The sequence below is a fragment of the Pelophylax lessonae genome (genome assembly GCF_965119305.1).
Source record: "Pelophylax lessonae genome assembly, chromosome: 3".
NCBI classification, from domain to species: Eukaryota; Metazoa; Chordata; class Amphibia; order Anura; family Ranidae; genus Pelophylax; species Pelophylax lessonae.
Genome location: NC_138770.1, coordinates 227,939,439 through 227,966,341, shown reverse-complemented (window position 1 = coordinate 227,966,341; position 26,903 = coordinate 227,939,439). Strand labels below are relative to the sequence as shown.

The 26,903-nt window shown below is 43.9% G+C and overlaps 1 protein-coding gene across 1 annotated transcript in view; it reads left to right on the top strand.

The window, feature by feature from the left end:
• The window catches only part of TRPC1 (transient receptor potential cation channel subfamily C member 1), a 152,388-nt gene that overhangs the window by 69,590 nt on the left and 55,895 nt on the right, over window positions 1-26,903 (top strand). Inside the window, exons 8-9 of the mRNA XM_082251742.1 lie at window positions 21,655-21,794; window positions 25,557-25,700. Of these exons, the coding sequence (XP_082107868.1) occupies window positions 21,655-21,794; window positions 25,557-25,700 (284 nt within the window). The remainder of the gene's footprint in view (window positions 1-21,654; window positions 21,795-25,556; window positions 25,701-26,903) is intronic.

Below are 26,903 nucleotides of genomic sequence, written 5' to 3'. Positions count from 1 at the left end.
GGTACCATTTTATCCACGGACCGGTACCGGTCCGCGGCCCGGGCATGCCGCCCCCCACGTGTTATGAAAAAATGCCGCCCCGGGCGGCTGCCCCGTTCGCCCGTGCCTAAAACCGCCACTGAAAGAGAATCCCAGGGTGTCACTAGGGTCACCAAAATTGGTTTCCCCATTGGAAGTTTTCCCTGCTTTTACTGTTATTGTGTTAACCCAAAATTTGTGATTTTCTTTTACTTTAATTTTCAGTGCTAATTGTAAACAGGACAAATAGAGAAGGTGAATTTGTCTAAAGGGGGCATAGGCAGCAATAAAAACGGACAGGTGTTCTAATCCCTCTACTTCTTTTTATGATCTAATCTATACAAGTACTGTTCCTGGTGTTTGAAAAATATAAATTGGACATGTAGATTATATACCTTGGACTTTATAGCACCGATCCCAGAAAGAGATTTTTGAGTAATAATAGTATCCAAAAGTAATATTGTGATAAATTAATGTGAATGTGTACAGTGGCGTAGCGTGGGGGGTGCAGGGGGGGCCGGCCGCACCGGGCGCAACATCTGGGGGGGGCGCATCCACAGTGTCACTCTGTCTGTCTGACTCTGACATACACAGTTCACACACTGTCTGCGGCTGCCTCCATCTTTAGGCTGGGAGATGTCCAGCGTGGCCGCTCTATGGCTGAAAATGGCAGGTCGGGGCAGGGCTGTACTGTGCCTCACCTGTCCATTGGTGTAGGGTTGGGTGGCGTTGCAAGCCAAGCCCCGCCTATGCCGCCTCTCCTCACTGCTCAGTCAGCTTAGCAGCGAGGGAGTCAGCAGCCTGGCGCTGTCACAGAGTGGGTTTTTTTTAATCACCTGATTAGAGCCAGAGGCTCTAATAGGCTTCAAAAAAGGGTGTACCCAGGGTGCACTGCTCTGCGCCCCGAGTCCACCCATTGTGTGACAATAGCGAATGAAAATTCGCTATTGTCACACGGATCTTCCTCCTGGCCAATCAGGAAGCGGGCCCGAGACCCGCTTCCTGATTGACCGAAAGGCGAACGCATGCCATTGACCGAGGAGGAGGCGGGAGGACTCGAAGAGACGTGGGGAACTGAGGAGAAGCCGCCGCTGCAGGTAAGTCTCTCTGCATTGAAAGGGGCACGCTGGTCTGTCTGCACTGAAGGGGGCACGCTGGTCTGTCTGCACTGAAGGGGGCACGCCGGTCTGTCTGCATTGAAAGGAGGCACGCTGGTCATTCTGTACTGAAAGGGGGCATGCTGGTCATTCTGCACTGAAAGGGGCACGCTGGTCATTCTGCACTGAAAGGGGGCACGCTGGTCATTCTGCATTGAAAGGGGGCACGCTGGTCTCTCTGCATTGAAAGGGGGCACGCTGGTCATTCTGCATTGAAAGGGGGCATGCTGGTCATTCTGCATTGAAAGGGGGCACACTGGTCTCTCTGCATTGAAAGGGGGCACGCTGGTCATTCTGCACTGAAAGGGGGCACGTTGGTCATTCTGCATTGAAAGGGGGCACGCTGGTCTCTCTACATTGAAAGGGGGCTCGCTGGTCATTCTGCTTTGAAAGGGGGCACGCTGGTCTCTCTGCATTGAAAGGGGGCCCGCTGGTCATTCAAACTTGTATTTAGATGCATTTTACTTTCATTACATCAGTATTTTCATAATAAACAATACATGTGCTTAGGGGGTAAGGGTTTCTTTAACTAATCTAATGGAAGAGACTCAAGTGCTAAAATCCCGCGGGTTAGGGGGCGCAAATTACTTGCCTTGCCCCGGGTGCTGACAACCCACGCTACGCCACTGAATGTGTATATACAGTATATCAACAGAGAACAGTGCTGACTAGGGGACAATGTGCAATGCGCTGTGCAAAGAAACTGGTGTTTTGACTTCTGGTTCCCCAATATGGCTACTGAGGAGAGATTAAAAAGGAAGAAAGGAATTCTTGACGGTGACGTCAGCACAATTAGCTGCCTCTTTCTGCAATGTCAAAGAAATGGGTTATGGAGTGGAGTCTTGTCTACTTTCTCCAGGATACTTAAAAGTGATGGGCATATACTGAGCTTTCATGTTTATCTAAATGCCCCCTATTAGGGTTTTGTTTAAAAAAAGAGAGCACCTATTGATTATTACTTAGTTCATATCATTTAATTTGGTGATAAAGTTTAAATGTTTGATTTCCACAGCAATCAGTTAGCTATGAGCAATCAATTAGAATCCTTGAGATGTCTTTTAAAAGTAGCCATACTACCTGCAGTTACTACCATTTGTGTTCAAGCAACACAGGGAAAGCCGCTCAGGTGAGGCACAGATATCCAGGTGCTGGTCGGATCCGCCATCCAGTGATCAAACTTCCAAAGAGAAAAAGTGACCGCACTCAGAGATGAATGAACTTGAAGTGTTTATTCCCATTCATAAAAGACAACGGTGCATCGAACAGACATGGACACGGTTGACATGTTTCACGACTCTGTAGGTCTCTTACTCATAACCCATGAGTTATGAGTAAGCGACCTACAGAGTCGTGAAACATGTCAACCGTGTCCATGTCTGTTCGATGCACCGTTGTCTTTTATGAATGGGAATAAACACTTCAAGTTCATTCATCTCTGAGTGCGGTCACTTTTTCTCTTTGGAAGTACTACCATTTGTGGCAAAGAATTCTACAGTCTTGTAGCCCTTACTGTAAAGAACCTCCTGCGTAGCCTGAGGTAAAACTCTTCACCTCTAATCGCATTGTATGGCCTCGTGTCCTCATGCATTCCTTGCGACTGAATCGTTTTTTTCTAACTCCTTAGCAAAATCCAGGTACACCACATCCACAGGTCTCCCACTGTTGGATATAGTCCCTTATCATCCCCTCCAGCAGTTTACATACTATTGACATCAGGCTGACTGGTCTATAATTTCCTGGGATATGCCTCTGCCCTTTTTTGAATATCGGTATCATCTTAGCTTTCCTCCAGTCACCTGGTATAGTTCCTGTCATAATACTGTCAGCAAAGATCAGGAACAGTGGTCTAGATATACCCTTACTGAGTTCTTTAAGTACTCTCGGATGTACACCATCAAGGGCCTGGTGATTTACTTGTGTTAATTTTATCCAGCCTTTCCCTGATTTCACCCTCTGTCAGCCATAGCGGCAAGTCCTGTGAAGTACTGCTAACCATACAGTCGTGGTCAGTGTACCCCTCCTTTTCTTGTGTAAAGACTGAGGAGAAGAAAGCATTAAGCACAGTTGCCTTTTCTGTGTCCTCTGTAACCAGCCTCCCATCATTGTTAATTATGTGTGCAACATGCTCTGACCTCGTTTTTTTGCTGTTGATATATGTAAAGAATTTCTTAGGGTTCTTTTTACTATCCTCCGCTATTTGTCTCTCGAAGTTAATTTTAGCCATTTTGATTTCGTATTTACATTTCTTATTTCATTCCTTGTATTGATTGTTCCCTCCAAATTTATATTTCTTGAAGGCCATTTTTTTTCCCCTAATAAGTTTCTTTACATTACGGCTAAGCCAGCCAGGTTTGGCTTTGGCTCTTTTAAATTTAATTCCCAAAGGAATGCACTGCGAGATGCATTTGTTTAATAGGTTCCTAAAGCAATCCCATTTTTCCTTGGTGGTCATTGTTCCTAGGGTTTTGTCCCAGTTTATTTCCTCTATCATTGAGCACAGTTTGGGAAAGTTTGCCTTTCTGAATTTTAGGGTTCTTATGTTGCCCTCATGCCTTGCTATGTTGTGATTTAGGTTAAATGTGATCGACCTGTGATCGCTAGAACCCAAGTTGTCCCGGACTCCTACATCTGAGATTAGTTCTGGGTCATTAGTGATTAATAGATCCAACACTGCATTGATTCTAGTAGGAGAATCCAGCATCTGAGACATGTAGTTGTCCTGTAAGGTTTCCATGAAGAGACGGGCCTTTAGTGATTGTGCAGTCCCCTCTTCCCAGTTAATGTCAGGATAGTTGAAGTCCCCTAATATGATGACTGCCATGTTACCCAACAGTGATATAAATTCCAACTCTACCTCCTCCCTTTGGTTGAATGGCCTATAGCAAACCCTCACGATTACTCTCCCCTTATCACCTTCCCTACGGAGTTCTACCCACACGGATTCTAACTCCGTACTCATCCCTTCCATAATATCACTCCTCTCCACCACCCCTACATTATTCTTGACATAAAGACCCCCCCCCCTTTTTCCTTCCCTGTCCTTCCAATACACAGAATACCCTTGGCTATTGGCCAACCAGTCGTGTGAGGAGTCGAACCAAGTTTCTGTTATTCCCACAAGGTCTATGTCCTCCTCATGTACTAACATTTCCAGCTCTTCCATTTTATTAGCTAGGCTCCTGGCATTTGCATATATCCCTCTTTTAGTTTAGTGGAATTTGATAATGCATAGCGCATTTATTTCTGTATGGTCTGTGGTTTGTCCGAACAGACCCCCCAATTTTAGATGCTACGGACCTGCTGTCGCTACCGCCCCCGATAATACTCTCTGTCCTTAGCTCCCTCCTAACCGACTCTACCACTGCACCCTCCCCCCCTCCTCCTAGTTTAAAACCCCCACTGTTAACCCCCATGTTCTCCGGAAGATTATAGCAATGGCGGTAGGGGGGATCAGGAGAAATATTTTTTTACTGAACCAGGAAACAGCAGCACTAGGGACAGATCACACTGATAGTAAGTGATGTCGGTTGTGCTGATTTTTTTTTACTTAGGCTTTAAATTGATCTGAAATGTCAGCAATCTGCACTTGCCCAGAATTCTTTTAGCTGATTTGCACTACAGAAATAGCACCTGGAGCAGTAATAGTTTCTAATGACATAACCCACACGCACACTGATATCTTCCACTTTTGTAAATTACTAATTCACTTTTCTAAATGATGTCTGCTTTTTTTTCAATAAACAGCATTCATGCAGCCAAGAAGTTAGAGATAGACAGATAATATCCAACACTCCTTTTCTTGACCTAAGTACAATGCACTTATCAAGGTTGCTTCCAGGGTGCAAGTTTAGATTACAAATAAAAAATCCCCTTTAATGGAACTTGTGAAGAGAAATGGGAGATGCAATTGATGACTTGTTGAAAATACATAATCCAGGACTGTCATTCTTAGCTTTCCTTCAAGTAGAACAACGGAAAAACATTTTTTCTTTTTTATTTCGGATAGAGTAAGGGAGGGTTAGACCACCTGTCAGATTTTTTTTTTTTTTTTATTGCCATCTGTGTTCCATTGAGGAGATTTATCTTCACTTCCTGTCCCATAGCCAAAACAGGAAGTGCGAAGAAATCCTTGCAAAAGGAAAATCCATTGGGGCCCCCCAGCTCACCAGAACTAGTGTCCCCATTTGAAGGTTCTTCCTCTATTACTGTTCTGAGGACAATCCAAAATGTGGGATCTTTTAATTTCACTATTGATGATAATGGTAAACAGGACAAACAGAGAGGGTGAATCTCCCTAACAGGGACACAGACAGCAATTAAAACTGACAGGTGTTCCAATCCTCTGTTGCTTGTAATTATACTTTCACTGTTTCTTCACCATTTGTATAGGGACACTTGATATGTTCCCGTTTGTTCCAGGTCAATTACTTTTTTAAGTAGTAAAGCAAGGATTAGTATGACAGAACCAGAGTATTAACCTTTAAAAACATTCTCTCTGATCCCTTTTAGAGGGCACATAAGTTTAAGTGTACCATCTAGGAAATGATGTTTATACTTTATGCGGTAGTCCCTTCTCTACTATTTCAGAGCTATTATGGGAAGAAAAAATGGAGGTATACACTGATTAGATATAACATTATGACCACCCACCATAACCCATCGAGGCATGGACTCCCCTAGACCTCTGAAGGTATGCCATGGTATCTGGCACCAAGCCATCAGTAGCAGATCCTTTAAGTCCTATAAGTTGTGAGGTGGGGCCTCCACAGATGCTCATTTGGATTAAGATCTGGAAAACTTGAAGGCCAAGTCAAAACCTTGAACTTGTTATTGTGTTCCTCAAATCATTCATGAATTTATCAGACCAGGCCACCTTCTTCCATTTCTCTGTGGTCCAGTGCTGATGCACACATGCCAAGTGTAGATGGTTTTGGCTGTGGACACAGGTCAGCATGGACACCCTGACTAGTCTGTAGCTATGCAGCCCATATGCAATGCACTGTGTGTTCTGACACCTTTCTAATAACCTTTTCAGCAATTTGAGCTGCAGTAGCTCTTCTATTGAATCAGGCTACATGGGCAAGCCTTTGCTTTCCACATGCATCAATGAGCCTTGGCTACCCATGACCCTGTCACTGCTTCGCCGTTTCACATATCTTGGACCATTTTTGGTAGATTCTGACTAGTGATGTCGCGAACCTAAAATTTGCCGTTCGCGAACGGCAAACGCGAACATCGGCAAATGTTTGCGAACCGGCGAACCTGGTGGACCGCCATAGACTTCAATAGGCAGGCGAATTTTAAAACACACAGGGACTCTTTCTGGCCACAATAGTGATGGAAAAGTTGTTTCAAGGGGACTAACACCTGGACTGTGGCATGCCGGAGGGGGATCCATGGCAAAACTCCCATGGAAAATTACGTAGTTGACGCACAGTCGGGTTTTAATCCATAAAGGGCATAAATCACCTAACATTCCTAAATTGTTTGGAATAACGTGCTTTAAAACATCCAGTGTGTGTATACAATCAGGTATGATGTTGTATCAATCAGGTAGTGTAAGGGTTACGCCCGCTTCACAGTGACAGACCAAACTCTGACAGACCAAACTCCCTGTTTAACAGTCAGTCAGTCCATTTGCACAACCGCAAACTCCCCATTTGCACAAGCTTGGATACCAAGCTAGCCATGTCCAGTTCCTTGTCCTCACTGACGTCATTGAAGGTCTCTTCCTCCACGCAGCCACGTACAACACCAAGGGTCCCCAAAAGGTGACAACAAGCCCCCTGGGACGCCTGCTGTGGTTGGTCTTCCCCCTCCTCAAAGCCACCTTCCTCCTCTGACTTCTCTTCTTCAGACTCCTCTCTCTGCGTTGCCACAGGTGCAGCAATCGACAACAACAAGGCTGCTTCTGGTGGTGATGGGGACCACAACTCTTCCTCTTCATGCTCATCTACGGCCTGATCCAGCACTCTTTGCAGGGCACGCTCCAGAAAAAACGCATATGGGATGAGGTCGATGATGTTGCCTTGGGTTCGACTGACCAGGTTTGTCACCTCCGCAAAAGGACGCATGAGCCTACAGCCATTGTGCATGAGCATTCAGTAACGCGGCCAAAAAATACCCAGCTCCGTAGAGGCTGTCCTCTTTTTTTTAAATTTAAGAAAATTAATGTTTTTTCTATGAAAAATTATCCTGCGGATCGCTTTTGGTCTGTTCACAATGAAGCAACGACCTTATCATCTGGGGTGTGCCAACACACTCCTAGAGGTGATCGCTTCATTGTGATACGCAAGCCCCTTCACCACAACAAGGTAACGATCACGAAGGGGAATTGACACATGTATGTGCCTTTTTTTTGTTTTTTTTTGCAGCCACAGTGTAGCACCGGAGGCCAGATAAATTAGGCATGTACACATGCATGAAAAAGTAGGTATTGTTGCAGCCGCTGCTGTAGCAGCGGCCTGAAAAATTGAGGTTTTCAAGGCAGAAAGTGCACTAAAACATTGCGGCTTGAACCGTAGTTGGTGGTGGAGAAGTCACGTAAGTCATCCGGCATGCAGAGATTAAATACAGCAGCGTGTGGACCATTTTTAGCCGAAGGCATCTCATCAGGCCTTTTTTAGTCAAATGCATCCCCACTGTCAGTCCCTTCGGGATCCATGCCTCATTCATCTTAATAAAGGTGAGGTAATCTAGACTTTTTTGACCTAGGCGACTTCTCTTCTCAGTTACAATACCTCCTGCTGCGCTGAAGGTCCTTTCTGACAAGACACTTGAAGCGGGGCCGGCCAGAAGTTCAATGGCAAATTGGGATAGCTCAGGCCACAGGTCAAGCCTGCACACCCAGTAGTCAAGGGGTTCATCGCTCCTCAGAGTGTCGATATCTGCAGTTAAGGCAAGGTAGTCTGCTACCTGTCGGTCGAGTCATTCTCTGAGGGTGGACCCCGAAGGGCTGTGGCGATGCGTAGGACTAAAAAAGCTCCGCATGTCCTCCATCAACAAGACGTCTGTAAAGCGTCCTGTCCTTGCCGGCGTGGTTGTGGTGGTAGGAGGAGGATTACTTTCACCTCTTCCCCTGTTGGATTCCCGTTGTGCTGTGACATCACCCTTATACACTGTGTAAAGCATACTTTTTAACTTATTTTGTAGCTGCTGCATTCTTTGCGACTGCCGGTAATTCGGTAACATATCGGACACTTTCTGTTTATACCGGGGGTCTAGTAGCGTGGCCACCCAGTACAGGTCGTTCTCCTTCAGCCTTTTTATACGAGGGTCCCTCAACAGGCATGACAGCATAAAAGACCCCATTTGCACAAGGTTGGATGCCGAGCTACTCATGTCCAATTCCTCGTCCTCACTGATGTCATTGAAGGTGTGTTCTTCCCCCCAGCCACGTACAACACCACTGGTACCAGATAGGTGACAACGAGCACCCTGGGATCCCTGCTGTGGTTGGTGTTCCTCCTCCTCAAAGCCACATTCCTCCTCTGACTCCTCTCCCTCAGACTCCTCTTCCAGCGTTGCCGCAGGTCCAGCAAGCGATGGTAAGGCTGTTTCTGGTGGTGATGGTGACCACAACTCTTCCTCTTCCTCTTCACGCTCATCTACAGCCTGATCCAGCACTCTTCGCAGGGCACGCTCCAGGAAGAAAACATATGGGATGATGTCGCTGATGGTGCCTTCGGTGCGACTGACTAGGTTTGTCACCTCCTCAAAAGGACGCATGAGCCTACAGGCATTGCGCATGAGCATCCAGTAACGTGGCAAAAAAATACCCAGCTCCGCAGAGGCTGTCCTCTTTTTTTTAAATTTAAGAAAATTAATGTTTTTTCTATGAAAAATTATCCTGCGGATCGCTTTTGGTCTGTTCACAATGAAGCAACGACCTTATCATCTGGGGTGTGCCAACACACTCCTAGAGGTGATCGCTTCATTGTGATACGCTTTTTTCTTGTTGGAGCAGGCGGTCGAACATTAGCAGTGTTGAATTCCAACGTGTCAGGCTGTCGCAAATCAAGCGCCTCACTGGCATGTTGTTTCGCCGCTGAATATCTGAAAAGTGCGCCATGGCCGTTAAGGAACGCCTGAAATGGCCACACATCTTCCTGGCCTGCTTGAAGACGTCCTGTAAGCCTGGGTACTTCTGCACAAAGCGTTGTACAATCAGATTCAGCATGTGCCATGCACGGCACATGTGTCAACTTGCCCAAATTCAATGCCGCCAACAAATTGCTTCCGTTGTCACACACCACTTTGCCGATCTCCAGTTGGTGCGGGGTCAGCCACTGATCCACCTGTGCGTTCAGGGCGGACAGTAGTGCTGGTCCGGTGTGACTCTCTGCTTTCAGGCAAGTCAACCCCAAGACAGCGTGACACTGTCATATCCGGCATGTGGAATAGCCCCTGGGGAGCTGGGGGGGGGGTGCAGTTGGTGTGGAGCAAGACGAAACAGCAGAAGAGGACTCAGCCGAGGAGGTTAGCAAAGAGGATGGAGTAGGAGGAGTAGAGGAGGTGGCAGCAGGCCTGCCTGCAAGTCGTGGCGGTGTCACCAACTCCTCTGCAGCAGAGCCACGCATTCCATGCTTGGCACTGGCAGCCGCCAGCAGGTTTACCCAATGCGCAGTGTAAGTGATATACCTGCCCTGACCGTGCTTTGCAGACCAGCTATCAGTGGTCAGATGGACCCTTGCCCCAACACTATGTGCCATACATGACATGACTTCCTTTTCCACAAAAGAGTACAGGTTGGGGATTGCCTTTTGTGAAAAAATTTTTCGGCCGGGTACCTTCCACTGCGGTGTCCCAATAGCGACAAATTTTTTGAAGGCCTCAGACTCCACCAGCTTGTATGGTAAAAGCTGGCGGGCTAAGAGTTCCGACAAGCCAGCTGTCAGACGCCGGGCAACGGGGTGACTCTGTGAGATTGGCTTCTTACGCTCAAACATTTCCTTGACAGACACCTGACTGTGGGCAGATGAGCAGGAACTGCTGAAGGTGAGAGGCGGAGGGGCGGGTTGTTGATAGGGGGCAAGGAGGACAGCAGTGGTTGACGTGGCTGAAGATGCTGGACCAGGAGGAGGATGGTGGCTTTGAGTTTGTGTGCTGCTTTTACTCATGTGTTGATCCCATAGGCGTTTGTGATGTGAGATCATGTGCCTTCGCAAAGCAGTTGTACCTAGGTGGGTGTTGGACTTCCCAAGACTCAGTTTCTTTTGGCACAGGTTACAAATGGTATCGCTGCTATCAGAGGCAGACACACAAAAAAAAAATGCCACACTGCTGAGCTTTGCAATGACGGCATTCTGTTGGTGGCAACAGCTTGCGTTGATTGGCGTGCTGTCTGGCTGACCCCGGGTGCCGATACATGCTGTCTGACTGTGCCACTAGCTCCTTGCGATGACCTCCCCCTGCTTCCAACTAGTCTCCTCCTCCTCTCTGTCTCCCCATCTGAACTTTCCCCCTCTTCTTCTACTCTCCGAGCAGGCACCCAGGTGACATCCACGGACACATCGTCATCATCAGCCGCTTCACTTGGCAACTCAGCAAAGGCAGCAGCAGCAGGTACAACATCATCATCATCATCACAATGTACGTCCATGTGTATAATGCTGCCTGACTGAGACATATCCCCGTTATCTACATCCTCTGGCACTAATGGTTGCGCATCACTTATTTCTTCCAACTCATGTGTAAATAACTCCTCTGACAGATCAAGTGAAGCGGCTGTGGTGCTAGTGTTGGTGGTGGTGCCGGCGGGCGGGCGAGTGGTAAATTGAGAGGTGCCCGAAGCTGAGCTGGAGGAGGATGGTGCATTAAGGTTCCGAGCGGAAGCTGTAGAAGATTGGGTGTCCTGTGTAAGCCAGTCAACTATGTCCTCAGAATTTTTTGAGTTCAGGGTCTGTGGCTTCTGAACACTGGGCATTATTCTAGGGCCAAAGGAAATCACAGCACCACGACCACGACGGCCCTTGCGGGGTGGCCTGCCTCTGCCTGTCATTTTTTTTTAGATTTGTGGTACTATGAGTGCAAGGTGCTGTGCCACCCTATAGGAGTGTTGGGCAGTGGGTACAGTACACTCTGTGGACCTGACAGTCACTGGCAGCCCAGGCAACTGCAATTATAAAAAAAATATACATTTTTAATTTGCAAGCTGCTGTGCCACCGTATATATCAGTGGTGGGCAGTGGCACTGCAGTGGGCACAGTACACTCTGTGGACCTGACAGTCACTGGCAGCCCAGACAACTGCAATTATAAAAAAAATATATATATTTTAATTTGCAAGCTGCTGTGCCACCGTATATATCAGTGGTGGGCAGTGGCACTGCAGTGGGCACAGTACACTCTGTGGACCTGACAGTCACTGGCAGCCCAGGCAACTGCAATTATAAAAAAAAATATATTTTTAATTTGCAAGCTGCTGTGCCACCGTATATTTCAGTGGTGGGCAGTGGCACTGCAGTGGGCACAGTACACTCTGTGGACCTGACAGTCACTGGCAGCCCAGGCAACTGCAATTATAAAAAAATATATATATTTTTAATTTGCAAGCTGCTGTGCCACCGTATATATCAATGGTGGGCAGTGGCACTGCAGTGGGCACAGTACACTCTGTGGACCTGACAGTCACTGGCAGCCCAGGCAACTGCAATTATAAAAAAATATATATATTTTTAATATGCAAGCCGCTGTGCCACCGTATATATCAATGGTGGGCAGTGGCACTGCAGTGGGCACAGTACACTCTGTGGACCTGACAGTCACTGGCAGCCCAGGCAACTGCAATTATAAAAAATATTTTTTTTTTCAATTTGCAACAAGCTGCTGTGCCACCGTATATATATCAGTGGTGGGCACTGCAGTGGGCACAGTACACTCTGTGGACCTGACACTCACTGCAATTATGACAGAGGAAAAAAAAAATATTTTTTAAACTGCAAGGTACTGTGCCTGTGCCACCCGAAATAAATGTGGTGTGCACACAGTACAGTCTGTGGTGGGTCTGTGGCCTCTCACACACAGCGGGCAGGCAACTGCACAATAGATATATATTTATATATAGATATATATATAAAAATTACTCAAATACCAGCCCTAAAAAGGGCTTTTTGGGGACAATAGATATATAAATATATATATATATATATATATATAAATTACTCAAATACCAGCCCTTAGAAGGGCTTTTTGGGGTGCTGTCAGGATGCTGTCCTTACAGCAGGAGTGGACCGAGAACACTGATTAAAAAGACCGGGAACACTGACTAACAACTGTCCCTAGCTATTAACAGCAGCAGGACTCTCCCTGCTCTCACTAACACACTGCTTCAGAATGATCTAAGATGGATGCTGCCCTTGCTTTTTTTATAGGAGGTGGGAGGGTGTGGGAGGGAGGTATGCTGATTGGCTGGAATGTGTCTGCTGACTGTGAGGTTCAGGGTCAAAGTTTGCCTCAATGATGAATTATAGGGGGCGGACCGAACATCGCATATGTTCGCCTGCAGCGGCGGACGCGAACAAGCGATGTTCGCCGGGAACTGTCTGCCGGCGAACAGTTCGGTACATCTCTAATCCTGACCACTGTAACCCAGGAACATCCTGAAAGAGCTGAAGTTTTGCAGCTGCCCTAACCCAGTCGTCTAGCCATTACAATTTCGTTTTTGTCAAAATTGCTAAAATATTTACACTTGCCCATTTTTTCTGCTTTCAACACATCAATTTCAGGGACAACATGTTCACTTGCTACCTAATATATCCCATCCACTTTCAGATGCCATTGTAATGAGAAAATCAATGTAATTCGCTTTACCTGTCAGTGGTCATAATGTTATGGCTGATTAAGGTAAAAAAACTTAAATTCTTTACAAGGTTACCTAAACATGATCCTGGACTACACTCGGGTAACCCTTTCAGCGCTAAAAAAAAGCATTGCCCTATGTCAGGACATAGACTAAGTGCCTCATTTTGAAGCCTATGTCTTAGACACCTTAACATTAGCTGTGAATGTTCATATTCAAACCCGAAGTTTATGTTATTTTTTCATGTTTAACTGTGTCCCTAAAGTGGCCTTTCAGACTCTGGTACACCAACTCAGGGACACTGCTGCATGACTAGCATTTTGTTAACTATAGTGCTTGCTTGACCATATAGTGCTAATGCATGATTTGATTTGGTCAGCCACCTACATAGCCAGTGCTCTACTCTGCCAAGAACCGCATTACATTTCCCCAGTAATCCAACTCAGCAGAGTGATCTCAGCTGTTTGCTGAACGGTGGCCAGGCCTGGAAGAACACCAATGTGTTTACAGGGATCTGAATACTAAAGCGACAGTTACACATCTCACAAACTTATATAAAAGAATCTTTCTGCTCAGTGTTCCGTAGATTACCATGTTCTGAAATTATGAATCCTAAAATCACATACCACATTTCTATAGGGCTCTTCAGAGAGCATATTCCCTTTATGGGCTTTTCACAGCCTCAGTATTTTATATCTTAGCCTTGTGCACTCTTGTTTAATTACTATTTGATAGTTAAATATACCACAAAACAAATATATATCTTCTGAGCTCAAGGCTCTAGAAACCCCCTCATTGATACGATACAAGGATAAGAGAGTGTCATAATGAACAGCCCTTTGGTGCCTGATTAATGCGGTGTCTCACATAAAGGAACAGGAAAGGTAAAGTGCCCAATCTTTTATATATATGATATAAATTTTCACTTTAAATTCATGTTTCCTTTCATTCTCTCACAATGTTCTTGGCAGTGCAGTTGCTTAAATATGCTAGCTTTTGTAAAGCTAAATAAATCTGTTTAGGGGTTCACATGCACCTGGGGAGTAACCACAAGTGCCACATACAGAAGAAGAAAGACAGCAACCGATTTATTACATGACAAAATTACATAGTAACTCACATCATAATGTTCTCAGATCCATATTCTGTAGTGTAACCGCTTCCTGCATGCATCCTCCTTGTCCCTCTGTGTCCCGACTGGCCCGCAGCCGGGAGATGACGTGCAGGAAGCCTCACAGGGAGCTGGTTAGAACGGAAGCTGCGGTGAACCGCACGCTAACCGGAAATTACATAACGCGTTTCGGAGCATGCGCACTTAGCTCCTTCATCAGACGTAAAGACAGAACTATCCACAACAGCGGTTATATAGGGACATGCACCGGAAGTTACCATGGCGGATGTCAACAGGGCAACAAAACAAACGTTGCCATGATGCTATACACTCTAATAAAGATTACACATATAATATTAAAATGCATAGAGTTACGATTAAGGGGAAATGCCTAAAAACAACTGTTAAAAACAACTGCTTAAAAACAGATATTTAAAAACAACACATGTCTAAAAATGAATGTATGCGAAGTGTCCCTAATAAAGTGCATGGGTTATGTAAATGACAAGAAGAAAATAGATAATATAAAAAGGGGGGGGGGGATAAAAAATAATAACAACAAGGATAAGGCCCCGTTCACATACAAGCGACGCTACTTCGCACCGCGACCTCCGAGGTCGCGGTGCGAGCAGCGCGCCGCGACCTCGGAGCGGCCGCCATGGACTTCATAACATTTAAGTCTATGGCGGTCGCCTCCAGGTCGCCCCAAAGAAGCTCCGGACCCTTTTTCTAAGTCGGAGCGACTTGTGTCGCTCCTATTAGAACGGGTCCGCAGCTTCCCTATGGAAGGCGACCTACGGCGACCTGTGAGGCGACCAGGTCGCCTCACAATTCGCCTTAGTGTGAACGGGGGCTAAGAGTAAAAACAAAAAAAACAAAAAACAAAATAGAGATTACTCATAATAAAGGTGAGTAAAAAGGAAAAAGGAAAATAAAATAAAATTAAAAATAGAACAATATCTATATATTGCTAAAAATTAGATGATGCTCAGACAGTTAAAGATGTAAAAGTTCAAAATATACAGGATGTAGATGACTCACAGAATGGTATTGATGTCTAATTCTTCATTAAGTCCCCCGGGTGAGAGGACATTAAGGGCATATATCCAATATGTTTCCCTTTGACAAAGGCGCTTAAACCTCTCTGCTTCCAGGGGACTCTTAGGAATGGACTCTATCACCCAGACACTTAAGCCACAGGTCGACTTGGCATGGTGGTGATATAACATATTGGATATATGCCCTTAATGTCCTCTCACCCGGGGGACTTAATGAAGAATTAGACATGAATACCATTCTGTGAGTCATCTACATCCTGTATATTTTAAACTTTTACATCTTTAACTATCTGAGCATCATCTAATTTTTAGCAATATATAGATATTGTTCTATTTTTAATTTAATTTTATTTTCCTTTTTCCTTTTTACTCACCTTTATTATGAGTAATCTCTATTTTGTTTTTTTTTTTTGTTTTTTTTTTACTCTTATCCTTGTTGTTATTATTTTTTATTCCCCCCCCCCTTTTTTTATTATCTATTTTCTTCTTGTCATTTACATAACTCATGCACTTTATTAGGGACACTTCGCATACATTAACTTTTAGACATGTGTTGTTTTTAAATATCTGTTTTTAAGCAGTTGTTTTTAACAGTTGTTTTTAGGCATTTCCCCTTAATCGTAACTCTATGCACATTTTAATATTATATGTGTAATCTTTATTAGAGTATATAGCAACATAGCAACGTTTGTTTTGTTGCCCTGTTGACATCCGCCATGGTAACTTCCGGTGCATGTCCCTATATAACCGCTGTTGTGGATAGTTCTGTCTTTACGTCTGATGAAGGAGCTAAGTGCGCATGCTCCGAAACGCGTTATGTCATTTCAGGTTAGCGTGCGGTTCACCGCAGCTTCGGTTCTAACCATCTCCCCGTGAGGCTTCCTGCCCGTCATCTCCCGGCTGCGGGCCAGTCGGGACACGGAGGGACACGGAGGATGCATGCAGGAAGCGGTTACACTACAGAATATGGATCTGAGAACATTATGATGTGAGTTACTATGTAATTTTGTCATGTAATAAATCAGTTGCTTATTTCAGCGGCGCCTGTCTTTCTTCTTCTGTTGCCAGGGTGTTTTTTTCGTTTTTTTTTGCCTGCCAGAGCTGCCCTGAACCTCTGCAATACCAGTGAAGTCCGGTCCGTTACAGCCTTTTGTCCACCTGGCTGTTTCACATTGGTGTCTACCTTTCGGGCACAAGCGCCCAACACCCCTTCTTCTGAACAAGTGCCACATACAGCTTGCCATACATTTTCCAAAACGAAATCAGATTTACATGTGCAGGTAAACTCTGATGCAAACAAGCTTTGGCGTTTACAAGAGTTTATTCCATGTATAGCCATTCAATGGTATGAAAGGCTATATGAAGCACCTGCGGCTCCCTGGGTGCAGAAAAGTGTCAGGAAGTTAAAATAGCAATATAAAAAAAGATGAGCTTATTGTACATTCTAAAGATAAGATTGTCCCAACAGGTGTAAAGAAATGCAGAGGAGAGAGTTAAAGTGACACTAAATTCTGGTTAATTATATTTAAGTGTAGCGTGACCCCCCCCCCCCCCAAAGGAGCTGCTGAGTAGAATCGCAAGATTCTATTCCCAAAAATTGCCCCGCAGCCAGGCGTGCATTTTTGATCACTCTTCAGACTCCTTAAAGACTAGGGGTATGACTTTTGATGCTTTAATGAAAACTTGAACTTGTATAGCTAGTGGGTAATTGTAGGATACTTTTAGAAACAATTTGAGGGTACTAAACTTTCTCCTTTAGAACTGTGAGGCAAGTCCTTGCACAAGTAAATGATGGACTGAGATTTGTAGTAGCAACCTGAGGAGATTCATTTTCGTCTTAGAAATCTTAGCAACGTCTTTTCACTAGTAATTAAATAGACAGAGTTTTTTAGGACACCAAACACAATGTGCCCTTTAAACACGCTGACTCTAACATAAGAGGGATGGGAGAAGCACACAGTCTCTAGGACCTCTCACAGCAGTCTGTATTCACTAAGGTCCTTGAATAATTGGTTGCCTCCTTCCATTATCTTCAATACACTTTCTCCAAGTGATACCAGACTAGATCCTCAGACAAAAGCCCCTCAGTCAGCTTCAGCAGACTCTTAACAAAGTAGGCCTTCAGCTAGCCCAACGGAGGCCTTGATGGAAAGCAGGCACATGCAAAAATTGTCTAGGGGGCAAACAACTCCCCTAGGCTGTGATCTCCTCCTCAGGCAAAAAGAACCCTTTGCTCATAGTCTTAGTCAGAGTATTTATATACACCTCCATCCACCATTTGGGCACCTCTCCCCAGGGATTCGCCAGGGCTGCATAAATATTCAGCTACTGATTAGACTCTCACTGCCCACTGTCTTCCAGAACATTTACAGATAATTTAGGAAGCAGTCAATCCTGCAGCCACTGAAACACAGAACAGACCAGAACAACCAAATGTAGCTCTACTGAATACAGTGAGCCCACACTAAATTTACCTAACAATGAAAAACAGCTCCACTAAATACAGTGAGCCTAAGTTTACCTAACCTAGCACCTATCTAGGAGGTTGCTACACACTTAAAGTGGTTGTAAAGGCATGAGGCACAAGGTTTTTTATCTTCATACATTGTATGCATGAAGGTAAGTAACCTTCTGTGTACAGCAGCCTCCCTAGCCCCCTCTAATACTTACCTGAGCCCCAACTCAATCCAGCCATCTCCATGAAACCTTGCCTCTCTGGGGACTTGCACTCGTGAGTGGCTTTTGGCACTATCAGGAGCCATTGGCACCCGCTGCGGTCAATCACAGCTAGTAAGACAATCAGAAGACAGAGTGGTGGGGCCAAGCAGTGGCTCAGTGTGGGAATGAACAAACAGAGCTGTGGCTCGGGTGCGGGCCTGCTTGGGTGCCTCCAGAGAAAGCTGCTTGCTGTGGGGGCACCCGCAGGAGAGAGGAGCAAGGAACGGACTTAAAAAGAGGAGGATCCAGGCTGCTCTGTGCAAGGCCACCACGCAGAGCAGGTAAGTATAATGTTTGTTATTTTAAAAAAACAAAAAAAAACAAAGCTTTAACCCATAAAAAGTCCCTTCTGTTGCTCTCAGCCTCATCCAATCTCCAAATTATTATTATTATTTTTGTTTGATGCTGCTGTGAACTGACTTACAGATTGTGGGTGACTGTGTTAATTTTCCATGCTCCTACTGTATGTAGGAACACAGCCACCCTCTGCTGCTTGCCCCTGAGATGGACTATGGACTACGGGATGTGTAGTATAGATAGAGCAGCGTACATGACCACAACTACCATGTACTGGGCATGCACATGATGTTACAGGGCGGCAGAAAAACACAGTAAGCAACAATGTTATGAGAAATAGATTACATGGCCATTAAGTAGTGGATGTGTATGGATTATTTTTGGAGAATAAGGATATCCTTTAGTAAAGCTTTACCTTACTTTTCAGAAGACACATTAGCACACAGGCACATAGCGGGAGTGAAGTTCCTGGATTCTGTGAGTTTGCAATGCACACAGATGGTGTATGCAGCATGTGGGACACTGAATAGCAGATTTGGCTTAGAGCAGATGCAAGATGGAAAGATTATTTTCAAGGTGGCATGTAGACAAAAATATGGCATTCATGTCTGCTACTGCTGAGCGTACTAGCGCTTGTGTGAGCTTCATTAAAGTATTGTTGTTTGGAGTGCTTATGGAGCTTTAGTCTGTCTTTCATGGTTCTTATTTCAGAGGATACTTATGATCACAGCTGCTTTACATATTTAGGTGAAAACCAATATGACAGCTAGTTCCTGCAACCTTTATTGTACCAAGATTTATTAAAAAAAATGGCATTAATGGGAAAATGTAGAAAAAAAAAAAAGAAAAAAAATATTAATAAAAAAATTCAGACTTAAAAGAGGATTCTTTATCACTGAATTGGTATGAAATATTCACAAAATACTAAATTTAGGGTCATTTAATTTAGCTTTATTCAGCAGCAACTAAATGGTATATAACAGTTTAGATCTCAGTAAACAGATTCTCAATACACATGTGCACTTCATATTTTCAAATCATTGCTATTCATTACTGGTTTTAGCCCTTGGTGGCCTGGCCACCCATTGCAACTAACCACAACACCCACACTAACTCCACTGTTATTAAAATACAAATTCCCAATAGTATGTTTAGAAAGAATATCCCTAGAAGAAGTGCATCATTTTACAGAAAGGGAAAATAAACAAACCAGCTTCATGCTTCGGAACAACTTTACTAAGAAGAAAATGTTACATTTTTGTGGATTCAATGTTTTGCATATATTTTCCTTATAAATAATAAAATAAAATTATTTTTATTTACATGTTATCAAATAAATATGCAATATTCCATACATATATTTACCTCTTGCATTCAGAAGGCAGTAAACTTGAGGCTACTGCTCAAAGATTTCAGCAGGCAGACTTTCTACTATATTATAGGGTGCACTGATTAAAAAAAAATGCGTAGTGGTTTGCTCTAGGAAAGTACACATGTACATTTGTTTTGTGCAAATGGGGCAAAAAAATAAAAAAAAAATTAGGCTAGTTCCTGAGCTGTTCATTGGTTTGAAACTAAAAATACCATATTTGGTCACTAGACGGTGCTAAGTATTATAGGGCATGTATATGATACTTAGCAACATCTAATGGTTAAATGTAGTATTTTACATTTTAATAATAAAAAAAACATTCATCCAACATAGGAAATAACCTAATAACATCCCTTTTTGTGTCTTACTTGCACAGAACAAATGCACAGGCACTTTAACCGAGCAAATTGTTAAACAAATGTTTTGTAAACACACCCCTAGGTGTTCTGGGTAAGCCTGAATACCAGGAGATCACTTTGCACACCCAACTTGATGAGCTATAGGATGGACTTGCCCCCTCTTATACTCTTTACTAGTAGATATTGGATCTATCGGGATTTAAAATCTGCAGATGCCAACTAATAATAAAGCAATGCATGTTTGCTCTTTTTTAAGTGTAGGGCCCTCTCAGATGGGCTGCTAGGTTTGGTTAGGCAAATTTAGTTCTGTGGCTCTCCTGTAATCAGCAGAGCAGCATGTGATTGCTTTAGGCTGTTCTGGGCTCTGCAGGCTGCACGTTTTATTGCTTCCCCCTGTCTTCTGGAGATTTCCAGAATCTAGTGGGTGGGAGAGTCAAATGAGCAGAGAGATCCTTGTGACTGTTGCTGTTGTTAACCCCTGGTGCACTAGTATTAAGGCTTTCCTGGCCTCGACCATTGTTTATGGTGTCCCAGTGCTGTCCAGTTTGTGTCCCACTGCTTATGGTACTGTTCGGAGAAGCAGCTGCAAAGGGAAGAGTGTCCTTACATTACATTGGTGTTCTGGAGTATCCCACAGCTTCCCTAAGCCCATCCAAGTTACTCTGCAATAAACTTGAAATAGGCAACCCCTAAAACAGTGGTCTCCAAACTACGGCCCAACCTGGGGGCCAAATGTGGCCCTTTGTTTGCTCTTATCTGGACCTGGGGGCACTATTTTAATCCACTGATACCAAGAATGGGGCATAATTCCCCTCAATGACACCAATAAAAGGGCAGAATTCCTGCCAATGACATCAACCATGGGGCACAATTCCTCCCAATAACACCAAAGGTGGGGCATTGTTTATTCCCACTGACATTGGGACCTCTTCTACTACAAATGGCCACAGTCCGGCCCCCCTTAAATCTGAAGGACAGTAAACTGACCCTTTGTTTAGATAGTTTGGAGACCCCAGCCCTAGACCATTTACTGAGACAGATGAGTAAATATTGCTGTTTGCCTGGCTGCTGCTACACAGAGGAAAAATAATCTGGGGCCCAAATGAGCAACCTTTGCCATAGCACTACATGAGATTTGAACAATTATTGTTGAAACTGAACTCCAGAATTTCACTTCATTGCTTACCTACACTGATCCAGCTTTGCATAATGTAAGTATGCATATCTCATACCTGATAGACCCCTGGGAAAGCTGAAAATCACTGAAGTAGTAGTCAGCGCTGCTACAGTAATAGCCATGATCTTCTCGGTCCTGCTCGGGTTCTGTGTTTCCCTTCTGTACACTTGTTATCGTACGCTCAAGACTGCTAGCATTCAGAACACCTTGAAATTTCCTTAATATATGCATGGCTTTCTCTTCTCTGATTGGACAAGATGGAGAGAAGTGATGGAACGAATTTAACTAAGGATGATCATGATTTAGTGGAGGATTAGGGAAGAAGAATAGAAAGGGGAAAAGAAAAAAAAGAAAAAACCTGGGAATTCATACACTTTTTAAGTGCTTCAATGTCCATGTCTATGTAATGGTGGAATTTCCTGCTGAACACTAATCTACAAAGTATACCTTACATTCAATGTTAGAAAGCTTGCTTGAATCAGGAGGAAAGGAATGCTTTATCAAAGACATTATAAGAACTTTAGTTTCAGACTACGGGAATCACACTGTTTGTATTCCATGTCTGATTCTTCATGTGTCTATCTCCAGGTATGGTTTGGTCAGATGTGAAACGTCTCTGGTATGATGGCCTGGAAGATTTCCTGGAGGAATCTCGGAACCAGCTCAGCTTTGTGATGAATTCCCTGTACCTGGCAACCTTCGCTCTGAAAATTGTGGCTCACAGTAAGGTGAGTTGTGTTCATGAAAATCATACAACCTGATGTTTGCTTGTGCCATGACAGCAGATGACAGCTTCACTTTTTTAAAGGAAACAATTATGGTTTTGAGTCAAACTGACTTTTTTTTTTTTATTTAATCATGGACACTGTAAACATTTCATTTATATCTTATTTCTTTATTATATATACAATCTTTGGTAATAACATTTTAAGAGAACACAGTAGTTGACTCCTTTTGGGTAGACTGTCCCTCATTCTAACCTTCCATGGAGCAGTTCCGAGGCTGCTGCAGACAAGTCACTGCTCTGACTCATGAACTTGTGGGTACATTTCCGTATGAGCTTATGAGCTTTGTAAACAACAGGCCTTTTGCAACCAGAAATGAGGTGAAACTACTGACAATAATGTGAAAAGGCACCTAAAGATTCAGTTCCTGGCTGGATATAAGAACTTAAAATATTATATTTCATATTTACCTTTTTGATCCATATATATATATATATATATATATATATATATATACACTAAATGGCCACTTTATTAGGTACACCTTTTCAATTGCTCGGTAACAGAAATTGATAATCAGCCAATCACATGGCAGCAACTCAGTGCATTTAGGCACCTAGCCATGGTGAATTGCTGACATTCAAACCGAGCTTCAGAATGGGAAAGAAAGGGATTTAAGTGATTTTGAACGTGGCGTGGTTGTTGGTACCAGACGGCTGGTCTGAGTATTTCAAAAACTGCTGATCTACTGGGATTTTCACACACAACCATCTCTAGGGTTTACAGAGAAGGGTCCAAAAAAGAGAAAATATACAGTTGTGTGGACGAAAATGCCTTGTTGATGTCAGAAGAGAATGGGCAGATTGGTTTGAGATGATAGAAAAGCAACAATTTCTTAAAGTGATACTAAAGGCTTGGGTTGTTTTTTTTTTTTTTGGTAAAAATAACAAACATGTCATACTTACCTGCTCTGTGCAGTGGTTTTGTACAGAGCAGCCCAGATCCTCCTCTGGGGTCCCTTTTCTGCTCTCCTGGACCCTCCCTCCTGTTGAGTGCCCCCACAGTGAGCAGCTTGCTTTGGGGCACCCAAGCTGAGCAGCAACTCTGTGTGTCCATTCAGACATGGGGCTATGTACTGGCCCCGCACCCTCTCTCTCCTCACTGGCTCACTGACTTTAAATGACAGCAGCGGGAGCCAATGACACCACTCTGCCATCTCAGCCAATGAGGGAGGAGAGGGCAGCCAAGACATTCCTGCAACATCGCTGGGTCGAGATGGGCTCAGGAAAGTATTGGGGGAGGGGGGGGCTGAGGGGGGCTGCTGCACACAGAAGGCTTTACAACCACTTTAAATAACCACTCGTTACAACCAAGATATGCAGAATACCATCTCTAAACGCTCAAAACATCAAACCTTGAAGCAGATTGGCTACAGCAGCAGAAGACCACACCGGGTGCCACTCCTATCAGCTAAGAACAGGAAACTGAGGCTATAATTCGCACAGCATCACCAAAATTTGACAATAGAATCTCAAAAGCCTGAGCACCTTTGGGATGTGGTGGAATGGGAGATTCGCATCATGAACATGCAGCTGACAAATCTGCAGTAACTGTGTGATGCGATCATGTCAATATGGACCAAAAATCTCTGAGGAATATTTATAACTCCTTGTTGAATCTATGCCACAAATAATTAAGGCAGTTCTGAAGTCAAAGGGTGGTCCAACCCAGTACCAGCAAGTACTAGTACAAAGCCATCCAGTATTAGTACAAAGCCACTATAAATTCTCTTTAATTAATGGAGTGATGAGTGACGGGCCCTAAATAAGGTTCTGTAACTTAACCACAAGTTTTTCTTAGCACACTCTTAGATTTTCCAACATGTTGAAAAGTAAATTTGCAATCTAGAATCTGTATGGATGAAGAGGACTCCCCCAGTGTGTACTGCTTCTCTTTTCAGTTGAATCTGGGAGCAAATCACAGTAATTCAGCCAATGCAAAGGACAAATAGCAGATGTCTGGTCACCTTGGGCTATTGGTGACACATCAGCCTGTCTACGGCCAAGAGAATGAGTATTAGTGATATGAGTTCCTACAAAGTGCTCAGCCTCAATCAGCCCTGCAGGCAATTCTTGTTCCTGATTATTCCTATGAAAGAAAACAGATAACCATGCAATCTCTACTGACTCTGCTTTATAGTAGCCACATACACTTGGATTTTATTATCTGATTAATGTGCGATTCAATCAAATCTACAAACAATCAAATAGCCATCATTTCTCTTTTGATCAATTTTGACGTAATCTAGATTCGATTCAATCTAATTGAGACAATCAGCCAGGAAGGAAAGGATTATGTTGCTTATGAATACGATTTCAATCGATCAGATTATGAGATTACATATTGGAAACAGAGAAGCAAATGGTAACTTATGATCGCAAGTTAACATTGTATCCTAACTATCAACTGAAATCCACTTAATAATGTGTGGCATTTTAATTGAATGGGTTGTCAACTACAAATTGATTGTTCCTATTGATTGATTGAAAAAGATTTTGATTGTTTATTGATGTACGTATGGCCACTATTAGTCACATTCAGGAGGATTGCCAGGTCCATGGGCGTCCGCAAGAGGGGGCAAGAGGGGGCGCGTGCCCCAAACCCCCCCCCCCCCCTGGAATAATAGCATGAATCATTCCACACATACTGCTTTCCTGCAGTGCAGCGCTGATCGCCGCCATATCACAAACTGGATTCGGCCGCCGGCTCTGGCTCCCAGGTCGAGGCTATACATTACATAGTCAGAGATGTCAACCTGGGGGAATCATTTACAGAGTGATAGAAAAGTAGCACAAACTGCAGAAGAAAACTGGCTAAATTGTTTAAGAGAAGTGGCCTAAAAAGGGGATTTACGAATGCACACAATAAAAAGTTAGATATTGAGCAGATATATGGAAGGAAACTGTGCAGTGCTGTTAGCAAATTAGAACAGATACCATATCAAGTTCATTTTTAGGGTGCAGAAATAATAAAATAACCTAATAACACATAACTACACTCAGCATATAGAATAACAGAAGCAGTACTGTGCGTCATCTATGCAAGAACAGATACTGAGAATTTCGCTCAGCCTACGGTAAGACATAAAGAGGTGACGCAGTGCTGGGTCACATTGAAGTATCAAGTTAAAAAAAAAAAAAAGACAGACTTATGCCCCGTACACACGTGCAGATTGTCGGCCGAACGATCGGCCGTCTTTTGTCCAAGGTCTGTCGTGTCTGTTGAAAACTGCAAAAAACTGCACACGAATATTGTCGGCCAACAACAGCCGACTGCAGAAGTGATGTCATGTAATGGTTAACTTTCCTTGTCTTTTTTCTTTTCTGAGCATGCCCAGTCTTGCAAATCTGCTGTCTGTCGGCCGCATTCTGTACTGACTGGCGAACAATCGGCCGTTCTGGTGTCGGCATACAAAAATTTTAATGCTTGCACGACAGATTCTGTTCGGCCGAAAGTGCGCTGTCGGCTGTCGGAAGCATCATACTAACAAGCCTACAATCGACCGATCGGTCGTCGGCCAAATCTTTTCGGCCGACAATCTGCACGTGTGTACGGGGCTTTATATGTAGCATTTATAACAAAATGATATGCAAATGTTGTCAGTCCCTGATTAGTCCCTGTATTTTAGGGTGAGTTAACATTTTACAATACTTTATTGTACAATATATGGGCTTTCACTAACCAGTTCATGTTTCTCTTTTTTAGTTTCACCACATTGCAGAAAGGAAGGACTGGGATGCTTTCCATCCAACTCTAGTGGCTGAGGGTCTGTTTGCTTTTGGCAATGTGCTGAGCTATCTACGTTTGTTCTTCATGTACACCACTAGCTCAATCCTGGGCCCACTGCAGGTAAACGACGGCTGCTATAGTCACGTGAAGGTTATTGTTTCTGTATAATATGGGACCCCAAACTATGGCCCTCCAGTTGTTCAGGAACTACAATTCCCATCATGTTTAGTCATGTCTGTGAATGTCAGAGTTTTACAATGCCTCATGAGATGTGTAGTTCTGCAACAGCTGGAGGGCCGTAGTTTGGAAATGACTGCTGTATAATAAAAAATAATAATAATAATAATACAAACACATGGTGGCAGTAGTGAGGCATGCATTTTCAAACTAAACTGACTGCTTTTGCTAGTTTTCTAGTTTGTCTAATTCAAGGCCAAATTTAAATTAACAAAAAAAAAAAACACATGCAGTAGATATCTGTGATGCATGCAAATTACCCCATCTTTTTCACCTTTAAAAAGAACGGTGCAAATACAGAAATATACCTGTTGATCTGCCATAAATGCATTCAGTATTTTTAATTCTTGTTGTGGACAACACCTGCCTTTTTATGGAATCACATACATTAGTGTCAACCCTGCCTAGTTGTCTCTTGGCAAACTACTGAATCCTCCCTTTTTCCCAATCTCCACGACATAGGGGAGAATTGCTCTGCAGGCCATGATAAACACTGACAGGGCTAATTAGACCCCTGAAGATAACAGCTCTGCCCTAAGTTATCTCTATGGACAGCACAGCTCCCAATGTTTGCTTTTTTTTTTTTTTTCCAACAGATATAATAAAATGCTTTCAATGCTATATTAAAGTAATTGTAAAGGTTTTTTTGTGCAAAATAACAAACATGTAATACTTACCTGCTTTGTGCAAGGGATTTGCACAGAGCAGCCCTGATCCTCCACTTCTTGGGTGCCCTGGTGTCACTCTTGGCTTCTTCTCTTCATTGGTTGCCCTCACAGAGAGCCGCTTTCCATGGGTCCAATGAGTCCTGCTGCTGCATGCATTGAGACAGACAGCAGGACTCAGCTCTGACCCCCCCCCCCTCGCATCACTGGATTTGATTGACAGCAGCAGGAGCTAATGGCTCTTGCTGCTATCAATCTATCCAATGAGGATCTGAGACAGCGGCTGGAGGTGCTGGACTTGTGCTCATCGCTGGAACGATTGGTTCAGGTAAGAATAAGGGGCTATCTGGGGGGCAGCTGCAGCACCAAAGGTTTTTTACCTTAATGCATAGAATGCATTAGGGTGAAAAACCCTGAGACT